General features: G+C 36.5%; 1 protein-coding gene across 6 annotated transcripts in view; it reads left to right on the top strand.

Moving 5' to 3' along the window:
* The window catches only part of PLEKHA1 (pleckstrin homology domain containing A1), a 65,981-nt gene extending 47,062 nt beyond the window's left edge, over positions 1-18,919 (top strand). For 2 of the 6 annotated variants that reach the window (XM_090057167.1, XM_090057171.1), the window contains 5 exons: positions 1,907-1,975; positions 6,351-6,415; positions 8,583-8,646; positions 12,979-13,068; positions 16,402-18,919. In XM_090057167.1, the coding sequence (XP_089913293.1) occupies positions 1,907-1,975; positions 6,351-6,415; positions 8,583-8,646; positions 12,979-13,068; positions 16,402-16,731 (618 nt within the window). In that variant the 3' untranslated portion in view covers positions 16,732-18,919. Of the gene's footprint in view, positions 1-1,906; positions 1,976-6,350; positions 6,416-8,582; positions 8,647-12,978; positions 13,069-14,188; positions 14,294-16,338 lie in introns of all 6 variants that reach the window. The other 4 variants (XM_090057169.1, XM_090057168.1, XM_090057172.1 and 1 more) reach the window with 4 other exon arrangements.
* The last annotated feature ends 2,195 nt before the right edge of the window (positions 18,920-21,114 follow it).

Raw genomic sequence — 21,114 nt, 5'->3', positions numbered from 1 at the left:
GTGGAAGAGTTAAAAATGAAATAAAAAATAAAATACTACTGACGAAGTGGAAGAGTTAAAAATGATTAATAAAATACTGGACACAGTATACTTAAGGAATTAGAAAAAAGTGTGCAACATCTGGAAAATATGGATTGTAACATTTTTTAAGATTGTATAATAAGATGTATATGAATGAACAAGAGACCATATTAAGATTCCATGATTATTTACTTATGGAATTAATTCTAGATTTAATTATATTTTTAAAATGCATTTAAAGGCTGGCCTAAGAATTTATGATGCTGTTCGTAAAGGTATTTAATAGAAGTCTTAGCCCTCACTTGCCTGGGACAGAGATGATCAAAAGTGAATTATGAATGGTGGTGGTGACATCTAAATTCAATCTTCTGGAAAGTGAAGGCTACAGTATGACCCCCTTGGATTGAGGAGTACAGTGGCCCAAGTTCTGTGTGGTGTGTGTATAGCACAAATAGTAAGCATTTTAATCCTGCTTCCATACAGTTGTGTCTCTGAAGAGGCTTGTGAAATTGTCCCAGTGTTGGTTTCTAAACTAGCTTCCATCCTGCTTTAATAGTGATGCAGTACAGAAAACATGCTTTCTGTCAGTCACCACTAACTTCCATCTTAAATACATTTACCATGATTTTTAACACCAACTATCCTTTTTTAAAATAAAATATGAAGTTCCCATGCAGTAATTTATATGTATTATTTGAGACTGAGGAGTTTTGGAAAGAAAACATTTAAACATTTGGGACCCAATCTTTTTTTGCAGAAAAAATGGGGGAGGGGGCAAGGGATGGTTGACAGCTTTGAAGGGGGATAATCTTAGTAGCTAATGAAATTTTCCACCTACTGTCCCAGATTCGGCAGAGGCAAACAGTGAAAATAAAAGGTCCATGGGATTTCTCTGAAAGCAAAGAACAGTGCGTTCCTTTAAACAGAGAGGGTGCCAACAAGGAAAGATATGGATTTGGCGGAGAAGCAGTAAAGCTAGGCAGCAAGAGCTAAGTTGAGCAATAAGAGGAGAAGGGATGGAAAAAAGGAAAACTTTAATGCTACGTTCTGTGTTCCTACTACCTCCCTCTGTTTTTTTTCCTCCTGCTTCTACTCCCTTCTCAAAACTTATTAAATTATTACTCAGGCTTCTTAGCTTGATACCACCATTCAGTTCTTCTCTTCATTCTAGTCTGCTCTTCCAAATCCAGTTCTTTCAGCTGTTCCTCCTCCTAGTTGCAATCTTTGGAGAGACCCTCTGCTTGAGGAGATCTCTTAGGATCCTTTCTTTCTGAAGCCTGATCCAATTTAAGAATAGTTCCTCTCAGGTGGCATATTTTATTTAGTCGGTACTCATCATTTTCAGAGCTGTCAGCCTCAGGTTTCTTTCTAATGGAATATAGCCCCAGTGTCATTCCTCTGTACCCAGGAAGTAGAGTTTTACCTAAAAGAGTTGAAGGAGTAAAACATTCACTACAGAACATTTTCACATTTCACCAGCTGAGATGTAAAATTGATTATATCTGTCCAGGAGCTTCAATAATCTTAATCTGAATAGATAACCAAGTTTTCAGGAGTTGGACCCCCAAAAATTGACTGACCGGTCCCAAAAGAATTGGATTAGTTCTTTTGCATATAAGGTGAGAAGAATGCAGAGTTAGGCATCTTTCAGAGTGGAGTGGAGTATATGTAGTTTAAAAGGAAACTGAAGGAAATGTAAGATGCTTGGCTATAGGGAGAGATGGGGTATATCAGGCTAACTAAAGAATACCCAGAAACACTAGTAGAAATTGCAATAAATAAATAAATAAATAAATAAAAATTACCAAATTTTCAACTTCTCTGATTCCTGAAAGAAGATCAAGCAGTTCGTCTAGTCTTAATTTTCTTTTTCTTTCTTTAATAGATGAAGAACTGGAAGAGGAGGTACTTTCAATTAGATGAAAACGCAATTCGTTATTTCAAATCTGAATTGGTACGTTTCAAAATGTTACATTGCTTTCAAAATGTATAGAAGTAAATTTCAAAAGCCTATTTGGGCTTGAACTCTCTCTTTGAGGCTGTAAATGCCCGTTGCTGCTTTTGTAATTCTCTGACCTAGGAATCTGCTGCCTTGGAGACTAGTATGTCATTGTGAAAATTTGATTTTCAGTGAGAGAGAATGAATTTATAAACATACCCCACCATTGTCATTCATTTTAATCAGTCATATGTGCTTTTCAGGCTTATGTGTGAACTTCATGAAAATTGTCCTAAGGACAGTTGATATTGAAGTATCTCATGTCTAAGCTTTCCTGTGCGGCAACATACTTTTGGTGATGGTAAATAAAGTTATCCTGTTCCCATTCAAACAATGAAACTGGTCAGTATTGGAGGGGGGTGAGGGGATTGCAAAAGTGTCAGGTTTTTTTGTCATGTTAATAGCAAATTAGTTTCTTAAGCTAAACAACTTTTTGGTCATTGTTAGTGTAATTGATTCATTGACCAAATGTTTCCTAGAAGGGTAGAGTCCAGCTCCAGGTGTGAAGACTTAAGCAAATAAGAGCAGACTCTGCCTGTCACTCTCCCTGCCCAGGCTCTCTGCAAGGAGGTAATAAATTAGTTTCTGGAATCGGGTGCTGCTCAATTTTATAGAAGTGATGAACTGGTGCCTTGAGTCTGAAAAGGTTGAAAAGCACTGGATTAGATGTTTAATAACTTTGAGGAAACTTTTTTTTTTTTTTCTTGAAAGTGATGTGTTTTCACTTGTACAGACCTTCCAAGGCAACCAAGCCTCAGTCCTTTTCTTTTTCTCATGGCAGCTGTTAGGTGGCATCATTTGAAAATATAGAACACAAGAACTGCCATTTAGTGGGTCAGACCATAGGTCCATCTTGTATCCTGTGTGGCACAGTGGCAGAGAGTGGATGCTGAAAGCAAGAATGAACTGTGTGAGACCAGGGAGTTTTCCACTGTTCCTCTCCCCCTTGCAGCCTCCAGCATTTAAGGTCTAGGAAGTTCTGATTCAGAGTCTGGATCCTTAACTCCCATATTCAATAGCTACCGATATCCGTATCTTCCAAGAATTTCTCCAGTCCCTTCTTCTGAACGTGGCTAAACTGTCAGCTTCCGCAATATCTGGTTTCAATGAGTTCCACATTTTAATTTTGCACTGTGTGAAAAAGAACTTCCTTTTGTTAGTTTTAAACTTACTACCTACTCGTTTCATTTTTGTGACCCTTAGTTCTTGTATTGAGACATTAGTAAATAAATCCCTATTCACTTTCTCTTCACCATTTAGTATTTTGTAAACCTGTACTTTGTACCCCCTCCAGCATTTTTTCTAAACTGAATAGGCCTAGCCTCTTTAGTCTTTCCTCAGTTTGCTCAAATATAAATGTGAAAGCTATCTTGCGTTCTAAACACCCTCTGCTAGTTTTCACAAACAATGTTAACAGGGATGGCCCATATTGTGTATCATTTAGTATCTGACATTCTTCTTTCCTTGCTTCTCCCTGGAAAAGAACTGAATCTTCTTCTTTAGGGAAGAAGAAGAGGGGCAAATGAAACTTCAACTCTTTCATGCAGGAGTATGAGGATCTGGTTCTTTGGATCAGACACTCAGATCAGTTTCTAGCTGTTTGACCGATACACTGGAAAGCTCTATGGAAATGGTGAGGGTATTCAGAGCAAGGCAAGTTGAAATTAAAATCTCAACCCCTGCCAGACACTAATAAAAGCAATATAGGTCATATGGCAAGTTGAAGCAATCTGTGAAATACAGCAGGAGAAAATGCTTTTCAAATAGTAACTGGAACAAGTGCAGGTTCAGTAGCTACCCTTGCTTGTTACATCAGTTCTGTCAGACCATTGGCCAGTCCTGTCTAAAGCTGGATTCAGATTGGCACCAAGCTATTTCAATTTTAGAATAAATGGGAATATAGCTTTGGTTAGTGGGGTCACTGGACACTTTCCAGAGGAGGTGCCATGTGGAGTTCTGCAAGAATTATGACACTTCTGTCCTATTTTCAGTTACAGCAGCTCATGGAAAGGCTGTGGCATGAATTAAATCATCATCCACTTCAGATAAGAGTATTTATGGCTTGCTCATTCCTCATCCTATTGGTAGCTGCAGAATTGGGTATAAACAGCAGGGCCCTCTCTTAAAACATCTGAGTTTTCAAAAGAGGGATGTTTTGAAAGCATGTCCTTACCATTCTCAGAAAAATCCTATGTTTTGCAGATATCTTGCAGCCTTTTTCACAACTCCCAAATTATTACCATTTGATACTGCATGTATTTCTGGGTCTTGTTACAGGGTCTTGCAGTCTTGTGATAGCAACAGTATTGACTTTAAGAGAAGAAAATTTGCTGCTTCTTGAGCCACTTTTTTCTGATCGGTTTAAGTATGAGGGGAAAGCTAAAGCAAACAGTGACATGATTGCTAGAGTATATTGAATTCAGAATAAATAGACATTTGTGGTGGGGAGTTGCTTAGCTAAGACCAAACACTACAAGGCCTCATTTCAAAAAGGCTCACAGTTAACGGTACTGCTCCATTGGTTTTGTTTTTTCCCAAATTGAAGCCAAACAGAGAATTCTGATTTAATACACAGGCATACTTTCACGATCTAGAATTCATAACCGTTGCATCCAGTATTTCATATATCTTTTCTTCCTCTCATCTTCTCTTGTGTTGGGAAACATCAAGCTTCAGTTGTATCCTCTGACTGGCATTCAGAAAATATACAGTACCCTCCAGTTGGAGAATGATTGTACTTCTCACTGTTATGAAAATTCCAACGTGAAGTGTCTGTTGAAATTAGCACAAAGAAGAATAGGAAATTTATCCATGCTACCTTAAAATTTTCTTACTTCAAATTGTTAGGCAGCTTTGACCCTTCATGGAAACAAATGGGTCATATAGAATAGGGATAGCAATTGACATTCATGGAATTGAGTTCGTTGTAGTTAAGTAGATTTAACTGTATTATGTCGGAGGAGGAAACCATTCTCTTGCATTATACATTGTATTACCTATATTTTGTAGAAAGTAGATTTGGATAATTCTGGTTGTGGAAATTACCTCAGCTGGAAGGATCTTAAGACCAGGGCATTTTCCAGATCCCAGTAAATAATGAATGTGTTTCTACCCCCAGGTTGCAAGCAGATTAAAATACTCTATTTTCTGGTAGGGAAAAGAGAAATTTGGGGGTAAACATGGATACATTATTACTATTCCCTATAGCAGCCACAGGGTGGCACATCAAACTGGTATTTGAAAGACCAGTGTTCTGTTTTCATATTGTTCAGAAAATAGGGAGATACATGACATTACTTCTCCTTCTTTGCCAAAAGTGTAACAAACTGAGCTGAATTTACGTTACTTAATTCTTCAGTTCATTCTTTTATTTTAATATTTTCACGTTTATACATGATTTAAAACTTCAGCATTTTTGTCTTGGTTTTGCCATTGTGAAAGGATGTAGCGATCAACTTTTCTTAGATACTAAAGAATACTTTTATGCTTTGTCAAAGTCTAGAGTTCCACCAATATCTTTAAAGTATCTCCTTGTTACAGAATGAAGCATGCAGTTAACATGAATGTATTCTTAATTATATTAGTGTCTTGCCATGCAATTAACAAGGGTATGTTTCTGTTATGGCATTGCATTTTAAATGTTTGTCTAGTGACAATTTTGGTTACAACTTATCTCTGGATAAATAGTATTTGGAGGGTCAGATTTATTCATGGTTTATGTATATAGCTTTTTGTTCCCATTCATGCCAGCAATAATTTTTTACCATTGGACACTACCTTTTGGTCTTTTGGACCGTTAGACACTCACTACCTTTTGGTCTTTTTGATGAGTTCAGTGTGTGTATTTGTGTTTTTGTTTTGTTTTGTTGTTTAAGAGAGAAACTCTTCCTAACCTTGGGTTAATGTTTCGCAGCAGAACCTAATTCGGAGCATTCTAATTTGTTTGTAGTCATTTTGTCTCATTTTGAAGAGTGTATCGATGAAAGATTTGAAGCATTGGGTTCCTCTGTGCCTTATCCTGTTCACAGTGTCATGCCTAGGTACATAAGAAGTTTCAGGTCATCTGCTTCATTAACAAAACAAGTTCATGTCCTTACAAGTTTGTGGTGAACTCAGTGCTCTTGACTGTGTCAGCTGTAACATAACTGGCTGCCTTGAAAGTATCACTTTTGCAGCCTACCTATTGCATTTCAGTCTTGACATCAAAATCCTGTTACGTACATAATAGGATTTTGATGTCAGAATTGATATATAAGAGCAGTGCTGCAGAATATTATTTTTTCTAGTCATTAAAATAATGATTTACTCAAGCCCTTTTCCTTTTTTGCAGGAAAAAGAACCTCTCCGGCTTATACCACTTAAAGAGGTCCATAAAGTCCAGGAATGTAAACAAAGGTCAGGAAAAGTAAACCTTTGTGCAAAACATTTTAAAGTGTAATTCATGGTGCCTTATTATGGCTACAGTGTAGGAAAAACCAATAGTCAGGTTTGATATATATGTGATTATTAGTCTGTCTAGGGATAAACAGTATTTTTGTGATGATTAGAACCAGTCAGGAGGTCTGGATTCTTAATAGTTCCTAAATGCAAAAATGAGAGTAACACCTTTTTTGTAAAGCATGCTGAGTCTATTAGGGAAAAGGTGTTAAGTAGTATGCGACTTGGTACTTTAGAAGAATGATCTGCTTAAGCAGAAATGCTTTCTTGGTCATTTATTTTTTACTCATATTTATGTTAAGTACTGATGACCTTTTTTGGATGTCTACTTAGAAATAAGCTTACTAGGAGTTTTCAAAGTAAAATTAAAGGCACTTTTACATGTGCTTCAATGCATTCTGATTGGAATGTGCCAGAGCAGACTCAATTAATCAAGTCTTCTCTAGCATTTTAACACTCCAGCATGCTGCAGTGCCTCGCGTATTCAGCGTCCCCATGTTTGAAAATGGCTTCAGGCAGGGGCATTTTTGAACTAAAGCTTGTCGAACTAAAGCTTGCCCCGCTGCCGTTTCGAAACGCAGGACATGGAATATACGAGATGCTACAGGTGTTTTAATTAGAGTGGCTCCTGAGAGCTGCTCTAATTACTCCCCTTCCCCATCCCAGAGCACAATAAAAAATAGTGATGTGAAATGACTTAAAGTGAATTTAAGTGCACTCCCTGTGAATAGGCAACTTTTTTTTTTGTGATACCTTTTAGTGGGCCAGCTGTATAGCTGGGAGAGAATTTTGACAAGCTTAGGAGCACATGGTGCCCTTTAGGTGTGGAGGAGAGGCAGACGTGGCTTATGTTGTCTTTTAATGTGCATTCAAACAGCAGATGCATCAGAGAACTGATAAAGATTTATCAGAACATTTCTTGCATCATCACATCTACAACAATCCCGCTTCTTCTGTGTGATTATGCTGCAGTTCCTTAATGTAGGTTAATGCTGTCCTGTTTAATAAGAGAGAAGTTCCTTCCCATTCCCATCATGTGAAATCTTGCTAACTGAGGTGACTTTAAAAGTACTGATAGGAAATTTCCTGTGATGTAGTAAATCGGTGAATTCTTTATTGGTATAAACATTATAGTTTGGTTAAGTGGGTTTATAATATTGTGCTATTTTTTTAATACAATATCACAAATATTTGGTCCTTAAGACATTTTCTCTAAACATCACTAAACCGAGCATATGAACTGATGCACTGAATTTTATCTAAAAGCTCATTTTGTGGGGTTAATTCTCAGATTTCTAGTACACTAGACTGGAAGAATTGTGTGGTACAAACTGATGAGAGAAAGTACTGTATTAATAATTTGGAGCCAAGGTTTTAGAGTGCATTTTTTTTAACATCAGGACACACAAAGTTGGGTACAGGTAGATTCTGCTGAAGTCAGTGAGACTTGATCAGTGCTCTGTGTCTTTGGGACCATAGATGTCTAACTGTGGATTTGGGCAACACTCCTTTTCCCTACTCTTGAAATCATTATCAAGATGGGCTTTAAATAGCAATAAAATTAAGTCAATACTGCTCTGTCCCTTATCTCTTGCATGAAAGCATGGGGAAGACAGGTTGCATGTAGATTACTGATATTTATGCTGTTCAAAAGACTACTTTTGTCTTCATGTAGTCCATGTGCACTAAACAGTGGATTCCATGCTGACCACATTTTGAACTATGGTTATTACAGGGAAATTGACAGTTGTATACATCCTGAGGTTGAATTCAAATAAGATTTTGAGAAAAAAGTAACTTCATTTGCATTGCACAAGCTATGACAGGTGGTGTGCAGCTGGCTGCTAAAGACTGCAACTTGCTGAAAGTTTGAAAATATAAATGTGAAGTTTTCAAGTAGTGCATTACCATCTAAGTGAGAAAAAGTATCTGCTTGTGCAGTTTGGGTTCATAATACCATGTTCATTGAAACCTCTTTTAAGCATTTTCAGATGATCATCTTTTATATAGAAATCTTAAATATTTTCCCTCGCATACTTTTTGTTCTATTTTTATATAGCAGAGGGAAAAATAACTTGCTTTAACTATCTTTAGATGCGTTGTATTGTTTTGTTTTCTTTTACAGTGATATAATGATGAGAGACAATCTCTTTGAAATTGTAACAGCTTCTCGAACGTTTTATGTGCAGGTAATCTTTTTCTCTGGATAAAACCAGATCTTTCTGCAAGAAAATTTAAGTAGGAACATTTTTGCTGTTTAAAAACTTGTTTAAATGCCCCACAGTTTTCTTGAAAAAAACTCCAGTCTTCCCTTTTTAACATACATTCCTTGTGAAATATGACAGTATATCAAAACCTACAATAGTTGTTTTTGTCATGTTTTAATTTAGCCGTTCTTTTCAGTTTTCTTCTAAAATACATGTAAGAAATTTCAGAATGATCGCAAGAATTGAATAACCTTGATGTTTATAAAATTGTGAATTATCAGTTGACATAAATTATCTGAATTCCTTATTAGTTCAATATATTTGACTTTTCGTAAATTATATTTCTATTTAGTCGCTTGTGAATTTAAAGTATGAGGACTTTGAGTTCAGTGGTCAACCATTTAAATTGATAGCCTTCATTCATTCACAACATCTATTACAGTCTAGCTATAGTAATTATTAGGCTTAGGACCTATTTCTTTTTTGAAAATGTCTTTGTGTACTCTGTTAGGTTACTTGATGCTTTCATAACAAATGTGTTAGTGATTCTTTCCATCTCTTTGAAAATTAATAGTATATACATATAAAAGTACATGCTGAAAATCTACTCTCACCTTCTTACCATGATGGTTTTGAAAATTATGGATATTTTACTTATTTTTTAACCTGACAAAATGTACCAAATTTCTTATTCTGTGTAAGTGTGAGAGTTAAAATTTGCAAGGTAGCTTGAATGAAGAAATATTAGCTAGAATATTCTGGTCTATGGATCTATCCAGATGAGGAATTTACATTTGAGGTAGAAGGGGGTGTGGAATGTGGTGGGAGGGGGAGGTAAAATTAGAGTTATAAACTTTTCCCCCAGACTCATTATATGTCAAAATGATTGAGAGTTTACACTATTGGGATGATCCCTGGCAATTTCTTAGTGTAAAAAAAATGCCCAAATAAAGCATTTTGGTGGTGGCTGTGATTCTCTGACAAATATGATTGCCTTATCTAAAGTCACCCAATTGAGAGTCATTCTGGGTTGCCTGCACACTTACTTTGGTATTGTACCTAATTAATGTTATATTAATATTAGTTATTACTGAAAACCAGGGGTTTTGCACCTTGTACACCTGATTTTTTGTTTTTTTTAGGTAGTAGGTTTAAATAATCATTCCATGGGATGATAACATACTGGAGCTTTTTAAAGCACATCATGAGTTCATTAGCATACTTTTATAAAGAAGGTATAGCAAATTATCATCCTAATATAGAAAATACTCATTTGGAAGGAAGTTTTGATAAATGGTGGTATTGTGATGCATCCCAGATATATGCCATTTGATGAAGGTCAGTTGGGGAGTAGGAATGTAAGATTTGGAAAAAGCCCTCCAAAAACAAGTAAACAAAAACTTTCAGCCATTAATGCATAAAAAATCAAATACAAAGATCATACTCAAAGCATTTAAGAGTGGAAATGTCCGTACAGTTTTTGTTAAACTCTCCCTCTCCACCCCAACCCTCCAAACCCTCCTAATTGGTGTCAATTAGTTGGGATGTGGGATGGAGACAGGAGTCTACCGGAGAACCTGCTAAAAGGAATGGTTTCTCCTATATAAACTGCTGCCAGCAGCGGATGATAACTGCTTTGAGAACCTGTTGGTACAGATTGATAAAACTGTTCATTTCTGTTCTCTCAAAAACACCGACTAATTTCTGTGCCTAAAAGCAAGTGATAGAAAACAGAAGCACAGAAACAAGGAAAAGTATTGTATTTGTGTTACCCCAATAACATGAAGCAGTGGAGTTTGAAAAACAATGATTTGTCCTATTGTGAACAACTGGTTAACAATATAGTTCTTATTATAAACAATTCCTCTTGTGTCCCATCTTTTAATTCATGGTTGTTGAATTAGATTCAGGCAGCAATCAGTGTAATATGCATGCATAAAAATTTGCATAATTAATTCTCAGGGAAAGAAAACAGTACAGTTCAGCCTCATTAATTCAGAATGCAGGAGACCAAAACGCCATTGACTTTAAAATAAACGGGTTTGAAATAAATGTATGTGTGCTGATTTGCACATTGGTGTCCACAAACTTAGTTCACCCACAATTGATGCTTTTTATTTTTTTGCAAAATGTTGGCAGTTTCAGCACATGTACATTGTTAATTATTATTATTATACATCAGGGTCAACAACATTTCTATCCGTGATGATCCCTCAGCCCCACACTACTCACTATGTGTGTACTTCAAATATCCCCTCTCCCTCTCCCAAAAGATTCACATGCTAATTAGCTCTCCACTGATGACTGGAATGGGGTGTTCTTGTCACAAGTCCTGGGACACTCCAAAAATGTATATGCAGATGAGTCATGGGGCTGCCTGGTCCATCTCCACCCCATGGAGGGCAGGGCTACATGGGTCGCATGTGATGGGCCAAGTACAGATGTGACAGAGCTTCTCATTTGCATAGACATTTGGAAATGTTTGCCAGACATTTAAGGCTGGAGAAGGAACATTGGAAATGGGAAAGAGAGGCACCGCTCAGCTGTGGGAATGAAGAGGAAGATTAAATGTATTTGACATAGTGGTTCACAATGACTTGAATAAAAAATCAGTGCTGAGGAGGACTGAGTGCAATGGCTACTCTCTCTGATTCAGGTGTGCTGTACTAACCCAGACTTGTGGTAGGTTCCACCAGCATCTTTGCCCCATGTGGGTGTTTGCCTTGTGCCAATTGTTTTGTGGGCATCCTCAGCGCAGCCTGCGTTCAGTCAACTTCATAGCTGTTTTCTGTGACTGAGCACATGCTGCAGCAGTTTAATGACAGATAACATATTTTCCTGGTCCAAGGGATCAGAAAACAGTTTCAGATTTCAAAGTAGTTGTATTTTGAATTATCCAAATTGTAAACCTTCCAAAAATCTGTCTTTTCAGCTGGGGAGTGACAATAGCTTAGAAGAATCTGATACTTTGAACTATCTGATGTTGAACTAATGTGACTTTACTGCAGTTGGGGTTTGGTGTTAAAAATGTATTTTAGATAAACTACCAAAAATATCAAATGTCTACATTTTCTTTGCAGTTTCACAACAGAAAAAGTGGCTCAGTTATTTTATGATGATGAAGAATATATTTCCTCTTATGTTTTGTATACCAGTTCGAGTCGACTTGAAAATTATTAGGTGGAAAATACTATTTTTGATTAATATGCAGTAGATTATGACCAGGATTCTTCCGCTGGTCCTCTCTGAAACAATCTGTATATGCACTATTGTTACCAATAGTAACTGGTTAGTGTAAGATTCCTGCATACCCTTCTATTCATTCCTACTTCCCTTGGGCTGAAAGTCTGAGCTTATTTAAAACTCACTGGGGCAGGGAAGTCTTATAAGCGATGTTTGTGGGTACTTCCATCATAATCAACATTGTCTTATGGACGAATGGAGTACCATTTGTCTGATCATCTCTGATGGTTGTGAAATTAGTCTGATAATCAGCATGAGTTTAGAAGAGGTTGCTTACTGAAAGAGAAGGGAAAAATGCTTGAGTGTTTCCCTGACCTTTGTTGATATCTGTTTCACTGACCACTTTGCAACCCCAGAAGCATTGGGAGGAGGTATAATTTGCATTAGCGAGGAAAAAAGGATAGTGTTGTCTTTAACAATATCCTTCCTTCTCAGCATTTTTAGGGGAGGATACTTGGAAAGGAGCATCATCTGAATTGATCTGGTGGTCTGGCCAGTACAGTTCAGGTAGCCCCAGGAGAGGGTTCAGAAGCTCCCTCCCTCTAGTCTGAATCCTCTCATTTGTAGTAGCAACTCCCTCTGTCCCTTTTGGGATTGGGCTAGTTGTCTTTTGGGCCTGCAGAGGAATTTTTCTCTTGCTGCTAGTTTGGCTGAGGGGGGGTGATTTGTATCAGGGTAATAGGTGGGAAGTGTCAAATCCCAATACCCTTTCCATGGGAATCCAGTTCTCTGACAAAGTAGAAGCTGAAGAGAGATGGGGAAGGGACCAAAGCACCGTGGGATACTGGAGGACCCTGGGGTCCCCAGTTGTACTTTGTAAATCTTGTGCATATACAGGAAGCACTTCATTGTTGAAGCACTTACAAAGTTTGTGCTTCATTTGGGGTTATTTTTAGAGTATGCCAGCCGTTTTTGGAGGACTTCAAAGAATGTATACGTCTATCTTGCAAGGCGTTTGAAGTGCTTCATCTTTAGCTAATTGATTTTATTCTCAATTGCAAGCATTTTCACCAAGTTTAAACAGCTCTATGATATGAAGGGCTAACACTTTTGATTTGTCTTTGAATTTAGGCAGACAGTCCAGAGGATATGCACAGCTGGATAAAAGCAATATCTGGTGCCATAGTAGCACAGCGGGGACCTGGAAGATCAGCAGCTTCTGTATGTTTTTATGAGCCTTAGATAATGCTCCTTTTAGGTGGTGGTCAGTCTTGTACCTGAAGTTCTTTTGTTTTCTTTTCATCTACCTCCCCCAGTTTTACTGTAACATATCTGCATGAACTTTCCTAGAAATTGGATTTGCATAAAACATTTTCATTTCTAATTGACTGCTTACCTTAGTGCAGTTTGTATGTACCTTTGTGTGCACTGTATTGTCTTAAATAGGTAGATAGTACAAGTGCCATATATGAAGACTCTTCTGTCAATTCAGTATGAGCTCTTTTCACTAAACTTACTAGTTTTAGGACTTAAGTAGAATCTAATTCATGTGATACTTTTGATTATTAAATTTTGCAATCAGATGCCAGTATATTGATTTTCAAATATTTTGACCTAAGCTTCCACATCTTCAGGATCAGCCATGGCCATTTGTCATGTTAGTAGGTAGGCATCTCAGTTTTAATGTAGATGATTCTGAAATTGCGAACTCATGCGAATGAGAAGTTTGGCTGTGGGAGGCCTAATGTGAACACCATCTAGCATTACTGAACTGAGTCTCTGCAACCGATGTAAATCTTGGTGTTTGTGGAGCCTATGCTTGACAGTGTTTGTAAATCTAATTCTAAATTAAATACTTCAATGTTTTCACATATTTATTATAAATTATGCTGATAATTAAATAGTGTCACTTAAGTCCAGATTTATCATGGGATGCTTTACAGTTCAGATGCTGTAAGATATGGCTTTCATCTTTTGTCTCTGGAAAATTTTGTAATAAGATTAATATATTGCTCCCATACATAAGACACTGGAAATCAAGGAACTGAAATCTGGCTATTAAAAATGCTGTTATATTGATGATGTGCTAATACAATTTGCTGTTGATTGACTTGTACATTTTTCCCTGGCAGTAATTTAATAGTTCTTTCCTTTTTACATATATAAAAAAACCCTGCCACCTTTTAAAATATACTCGGTTATAAAAATGTTTTCTGGGGGAGATGAATGTATAGAAAAGAGTCATCTTGTTCGTGTATGCTTTGTGGTGGGGCTAACTGAGCGATCTTGCAATGACTTTCGGCAACACATTCTCTTTTTTCCCCTCTTTCCCCAAGTGTAGGTTACTCTAATCTTAGCTTTGCACTGTGTTCCAGATGCGGCAGGCCAGAAGGCTGTCAAATCCTTGTATACAGAGGTATACATCAAGAACTGGTGAATGCAGCACGTATGTGGGCTCTCATGTAAACTTGCCTTCTTAAGAGAGGGCTAGAATTTAAAGCAGTAATTTGCATTATGTAAAACTAAGAGTTAATCTTGCTGCCTTTTGCAGTTCCATCATTACCATTATTAAAAACTAACTCACTACTTCACGCCACTTATTAGATTTGCACTTACTTCCTCTTTACTTAAAAAATCAAATTGACTTGGAAATGTCAGACTTGTGCTTGCACTCAAGACTGTTTCCTCACTTTTAAAATATAAATTTTACATATATGAAATTTGAATACAACACTGTGTAAAAGGGAAAATACTAAAATGTTGTTTGAATTTGCATGAGAGTTCATATTTCCATTTTACTGTACGTCGTTCCAAACCTTGCAAAAGCAACATTTAAAAGTAACAGCTACCCTGAAATAATGCTCAGATACGTGCGTGCACACATGCACATTATAACTACAATAATATTGGGAAGGATAATATTGTAGCCTGATTTGCATGTCTTTTAAGATCAAATGCATGAAATGATATTAGTGAAAATTTAGAAGGGTTAACTTGCAATTGGTATCCTATTCAAAGCTATATACACTATAAATAGTAAAAGAGCATAATGTGTTAACTATGAACTTATAGCCAGTTTCGGGTAGCAGAATCTGATCATTTTTAGATGTGATTTAATAAATATCTTATTAAAAAAGTTGATGTAATTATTCACTGTTTTGACCACAGAGGTTTATTTTAAATTCAGGTTTTTAGTTTCCTTCACTGAAAGTATTAATGAAAATAAGCCACTGAGCCACACAGCAAAGCGACTTTCTCATTTAAAGAAGGAAAAGTGGTGTGGCAAGCCAACTATTAATCATAAAAAGCCTACAAAATTATTCCTTGAATTGCTGCCAAAAACAAAATGGAAGGCTGAGCAAGATGAAATTATTAATACAGATGGTAATAACTGTTGTATGCACAAAAGCACAATAGCTTTTAAAGTACAAATATTTACTACTGCTCCAATGTATTGGCAATATTGATGGTTTGGAAACATGAACTTGCAAATGTGTACCTAGAAATTTAAAATGTCAGTACCTCAGTTTAAATTGTACAAATGATGTGAAAATATTTTTATGCTTCATATAGGATGTTTGCATCTTTGACAGACATCGTATAGTGAAGTCTGGAAGTAAATATCTTAAAACAGCATGATGTATCATAGTCAAAGTTTACAAGCATAGTTTGGTTACCTTTTGGCTGCAAGTTATTAAAGATGATATATTATCTCATTACCTCAAACGACAATTTTGGAAAGAGTCAGCAGAATGGAAGTACAAATAATAAACCTTTATTTGAAAATGCCTTGCCTGTCAGTTTTTAGAAGTAATTGCATACTTAATTTCTTTAAATATTGCTATTACATTTTTCTAAAAAGAATAATTTAGGCCAAAAATCTAGATTGTAAAACATTTATTTTTAAGAATTTTTTCCAGATTTCAGTAAGTAATTTGCCAAAAGAGGCCTCATTAGCTTCTAACAGTAGTGGGTTATTCAGAATATTTTGCGTTGTGGTTAAGTAGCGTACAATGGAGGAAAGAGATCAGTAGCTAGTGAGCAGAACTGTAACCTGCTTTAACTTGACTCAGCAGGGTATTCTCACTACGAGCAGCAAGCGAGTGTTCCATTCTGTTTTAGCATTTTGAATGGAAACATATATTTTCATGAAAACGTGTTTGAATACATTTTCCACTTGCAATTAGTTTTTCCATCTTAAGACACCGTTTCCAATAGATATTGAAGCTCACATCTTCAGCCAGTTTGTCATTTAAACATATTAGCAAAACCAAGCTGATTTGCTTTTCTATATTCCTGTTACAAAATGTAAAGAGGTACCAAACTTGACTTCAGAAATTTAACTTGATTTCTTCACTTAAAATGGAGATTTGCTATCACATACGGCTGTAAGCTCACATTTAAAAGTGCATTGCCTTTGGAAAGCACCTGCCTCCTGCTGCTATGGCTGATGCTTTGCTTCATGGGGTTTTTTTTTCCCTTTGTTTTCAGAGAGCAAAGTCTGAAGTTGTTACTAACACATTAATGACTCTGACAAACACTCCTCCTTTACAGGAGCATCCCGACTCTTCTTCAGAATACGGCTGCGCTGTCTGTTCTGCCAACACCACAGCAGTCGCCTCACATTCCACAGCCTCTCGCAACAACAGTCTGGTCTCCAACCTTAACTCCAAACACTCTGTCTTGGAGAAGCGAGGATTTCACGAATCTTTTACCAAGACCAAGCCAGGGAACTACAAGGTCCAGACTGTCCCTACAAGAGAACCAGCTTCCAAAGTGACTGTGCAGGGCCTATTGGAACCTCAAAGTAAAAATGGCACTCAGGAACAGGATCCTGGCCCAGTGGATCTGGATGATGCAAGCCTTCCAGTCAGTGATGTGTAATAATGGAAGTGTTTGGAGAATGATCCGTTGCTTGGTCCTTATAATTCCCTTGCTCAGACTTTTAGCCAAAGAAGATTATAAGAAGAAAGAACAAAGAAAATGGAACACTGATTGTTTTGCATATGGGTGTGTGTGCACTCGCACACTTATAATTATATATATGTTTAAATGATTATATACTGCCTTTTAAATGAGGGTTAGAAATGGACCTTTATGCTTCTTCTCAAAGCCTGATGGTTTGTCACTTACTAGGGAGGGGCCAAAAATGCGTGATTCAAAAATGTACTGCTGCCAGTAAACCAGGTACCAGCACTCTTCATCCTCAAATTGGCAAACCCAAAACTGCATTAAATATTTTAATGCTATGCTGTGGAAAATGTATTGCCAACAAATATGATTATTTAACTTTGTTATAAACTAGGTTAAGATTTTAGACATATGTGAGACTTGTTGCTCTGCTGTTTTGAAAAGGTTGGTCTGACTTTTTCAGATTTTGGGGTAAGTTCAAAAAAGTTTCTGTTCTTACAAGATCAGCAGTATCTATAGAAATATTATCAAACTAAGAATTCTGAACTCCCTTAGAATTCCAAATATATGGTGCTGTAAAATTTGCATTAGAATACTATTTTGAATAGTAAGCCTATTTTTGATGCACTCCTAAAGGTGGGTTGCTGTTTTTTGCACATTTGGATTTTAATGGACCACCTGAAATGGTATTTTGGAGGGGGAGAAGGGAAATCAGACTCTTGCATCTTAGACCTTTGAATTAAACAGGTTTTATATTGTATTACATTAGACTGCAGCAGTTATTTTATTAAATGTCGAAAGTTATTGTTTAAGATTTACTTATTTGAGATTTGGTTTTCTTATCAGTGATCTGTGAACAGTTCTTGTTTCTGTATTTCAATTGGTGGAAGACCTTCTTATTTAGTTTGTCATAATTGGTACTGAACTGTTCATAGTCATGCAATTGTGGCCTGTAACTTTTGGTGCACTAATAATCTAAAGTGCCTGTGGTTTTTGTTTGTTTGTTTTCTCTTCATCGTTAAATGTTTGAGGATAGGTGTATACACAGACCTTACTCTAATGATTTTGAACCTTGGGTTGAAATTCTTTTGAGTAGCATAGTTCAAAACAACTATTTAAAATAGAAATTCTCATGCTAGGTATACCAGCATATTGGTGTTGCATCTACTAGCTGTGCAATATGTGTTTTTTTAAAACTGAATATTTGTTATACATGACTGTGTTATGGGGCTTCAGTGATACAAGTGAAAAATCTCAGAAGCTTTACATTTCAAATATTTGAGTAGATCAAACATGTATTATTCCATAGTTAAGTTCTGAAAATGTTTGCTTCGACCAAAAACCCTACATATTTCTCATGATGCTGCTTATTGTGATTCAGATTTTCTAGTTTTTCCATACTGTTTGTCTTCTAGAACTTAGGTTACATATCACAAAGTCATATCCATCTCTCCAGCTTCCAAACTGACTTCTTAACTGAAAGACTCAGATGGCTTTATTATATGAACCTACTGATTTTTGAGAGTAGAGAAGTTGATTTAATGCAAGAATCAGCTATGAGTGAGTTTGAAAACCATTAATTAAATATGCACCTTCAGTTTTTTTATCCATAAGCTAAATGCTGTTTTGAAACAATGGTATTTGTAAATTACACTTTTCATTTGTCTCTCCAAGGATATGTGAAAACTAGCACAGAATTGAAATTTATTGTACAAGTTTCAACTCGTATTATAGATTTTATCTTGTATCAAAATAAGACAATGGCTCTTTAAAAGCTTATTTTTGACAAGTTGCTCTGTGTGGGAGACACTTTGCATTGAAATATTTTTACTGTAATTCTAACATCTAAAATCATTTGCTCTGGTACAGCTTTTACACTGCATGTTCATTTTACTATATTTTAGTATTGGAAATCTTACGTATGGGGTGGAGGTAAAACAGCTCCATGATGGAACTATAGAAAACATAGAGCTACCTTTGTAGTTCAGTAGCATAGGAAAATATTTGTTGTTGGTAATTGTCAGGGTCTCCTATTTATCAGTACTTTTATAAATCTATGGAATTGTTAAATTATTTTAGAACCAGTGCTGTTTCCTGTAAATATGTCACATTTAAATTGTCAATAAATCAGTTTTAATTGTCAATAAATTGGATATCCTAATGTTGCTGACTTTTTGTTTTGTACCATGTTCTCTTTCAGAGCAGGATAAATTTCAGCATAATCGTTTCCTTAATTCTTCCATGTTGAACACAGTAATGACTGCATAATAAGCAGAAGTATTCTTTATTTTAGCAATTTGGGTCTTCACTGCCAGCTTCCATTATGGAACATGAATGCCTTTTGCAGGGAGAGAGCAGAAATCTTTTCCTTTATTTGGCTTTTCTAGGTCAGTCAGTTCTGCTAGCCTTAAAAAAGTTTGAAACAGCCTGTACTTCAACCATAGCACAATAAGTACAATGTCTCTGAAATGACTGGTTTGAAAAGAGTGCGTTTGTATGCGTGTGTTTGACTAAATTATATGCAAGTGCTTTACAAACTCTGTAGGTGAAAATGTGATATTCCTATTGCTAAAATACAGCCATTTCTCTTGTTTAAAGGTGGCAACACCGCATGAGAGTCAGATAAAGGAATATCTGACTGAAATTATAAAAGGAACTGTATATATAAAGGAATTTTATATGTAGTGGTAATTACCCAAATTCAGACTTGCCTAGGACATGGATTAAGACCCCTGTAAGTATTGACAATGGCTATAGCAATGGGGGTCAACAGTTTTTGCAGGCATGTCACCAATCCCCCCCCCCCGCTCTCCCCCCGCCCCCAAGTGCCACTCTGATTCCCTTCCCCAGACTGATCTGCTTTCTGCTCCTGGCTCAATCTGCCATGTGCCACACACAAAGGCTGCCTGTGCTGCAGGTTGGCCATTCCATTCCTAGATTAAAAGATAACATGACCCTCCTTCCTTGGTCCTGTTATCTTCTAGCCTAGGGAAGACTAGTATGTAAGCATCTTGGTCTTAGAGGTATTAATCTTCACAATAGTGATCTAAGGAAGTGAGAAGCTACTTTCCCCATGTAGGAGCAGAGAAATTGTCTAACCATGGTCACAGTACAAGTCTGACAGAGTAGGAAATTGAGCTCTGGATCCTAAATCTCAGATGGCCAAATTTATAAAGGTCCTATAGGATTGCTAATGCTAAAAATTAGCAGTCAAAGTACTTGTCTGGCACCTAGATTAAAACTCCTGTAAATACCAACAATAGCTGCAACACTACGGGGGTCAAACTTTTTAGCAGGTGGTGCCACCCAAGTATTGCACCAACTTGTTACTACTGACTTACTGATTTGTCAGCCTTTTCCCCAACGGTCTGCTGTCCTTATTATGACCGTTATACCCTGGCCATGGTTAGTTTGAAATAGGTTGCCAAGCTCAATGTTCAGCTATACTACCTCCATTTATTATCTCATCTAAACTGAGCAGATACAATCCAGCTCAGTACCTGGCTATATTCCAAGGGAAACCTAAGTGCTGTACTACGGAAAGGATTAATGATTTATCTTTTTATGGCTATAATCAAAATTATTTTTGCCAGTTTATGAAAAGCTTATATGAGGTTCTTAGGTTTGGAGGACCCAATTCATGTTTCCAAGTAGTAAATGCCAAACAGACAAAGCATCTGTTACCCAAACCAAACCTAAAAATTCATACCCTAGTTCACACTTTTTACCTAATTACCTCCCCCCATGTGTGCTCTTAACTCTCGATTCTTATTTTTTTCCATTCTAATGCCTTTAGAAAATTGTCCTTTTCCTAACCCTCACCTGTTATGCGAATCAATTCAGATATTTTGTCTTACTGCCACTGGTGGTGCAGCTAAATGTTTGTAAATTGGTGCACGTTGATAACACTAATTATTAAACAAATAAAGAAACAAATTATCCTGTTGGTTACACTGGTATAGAAATGGTCAAAACTTCCTTATTGCAATATTGCATGTTTTTAAATTCAAGTACCAAACACTCAGACCAAATACTTGTACGTAACTGAGTGTGCAGTAGTGTGCATATATATTAATTTAAAACACTGGCATATCCCCATTTTTCAGCTTTACCTTTTGGGTAGAGAAAAAACCTTAGCTGATTATGTGGAACAGTGAGATTGTTAACACCACCTGGAGGTCACATACACTTAGCGTGAACTTAAAACGTTTTCTTCTAACTTGGTAAACATTTTCTGTAAGAAATGTTTTTTAGCACCTTGCTCTAGTGTGAAATCACTATGCATCAAACTGAGTACCAATAGTCAACTTATTTAAAAAAAAAAAAAAGCCTCAGCTCTACCTATGCAAGCAATTT

This window comes from Crocodylus siamensis, chromosome 7 (assembly GCF_052110815.1).
Source record: "Crocodylus siamensis isolate JL-2025a chromosome 7, ASM5211081v1, whole genome shotgun sequence".
Taxonomy (NCBI): Eukaryota; Metazoa; Chordata; order Crocodylia; family Crocodylidae; genus Crocodylus; species Crocodylus siamensis.
This window is presented reverse-complemented; position numbering and strand designations above follow the sequence as displayed.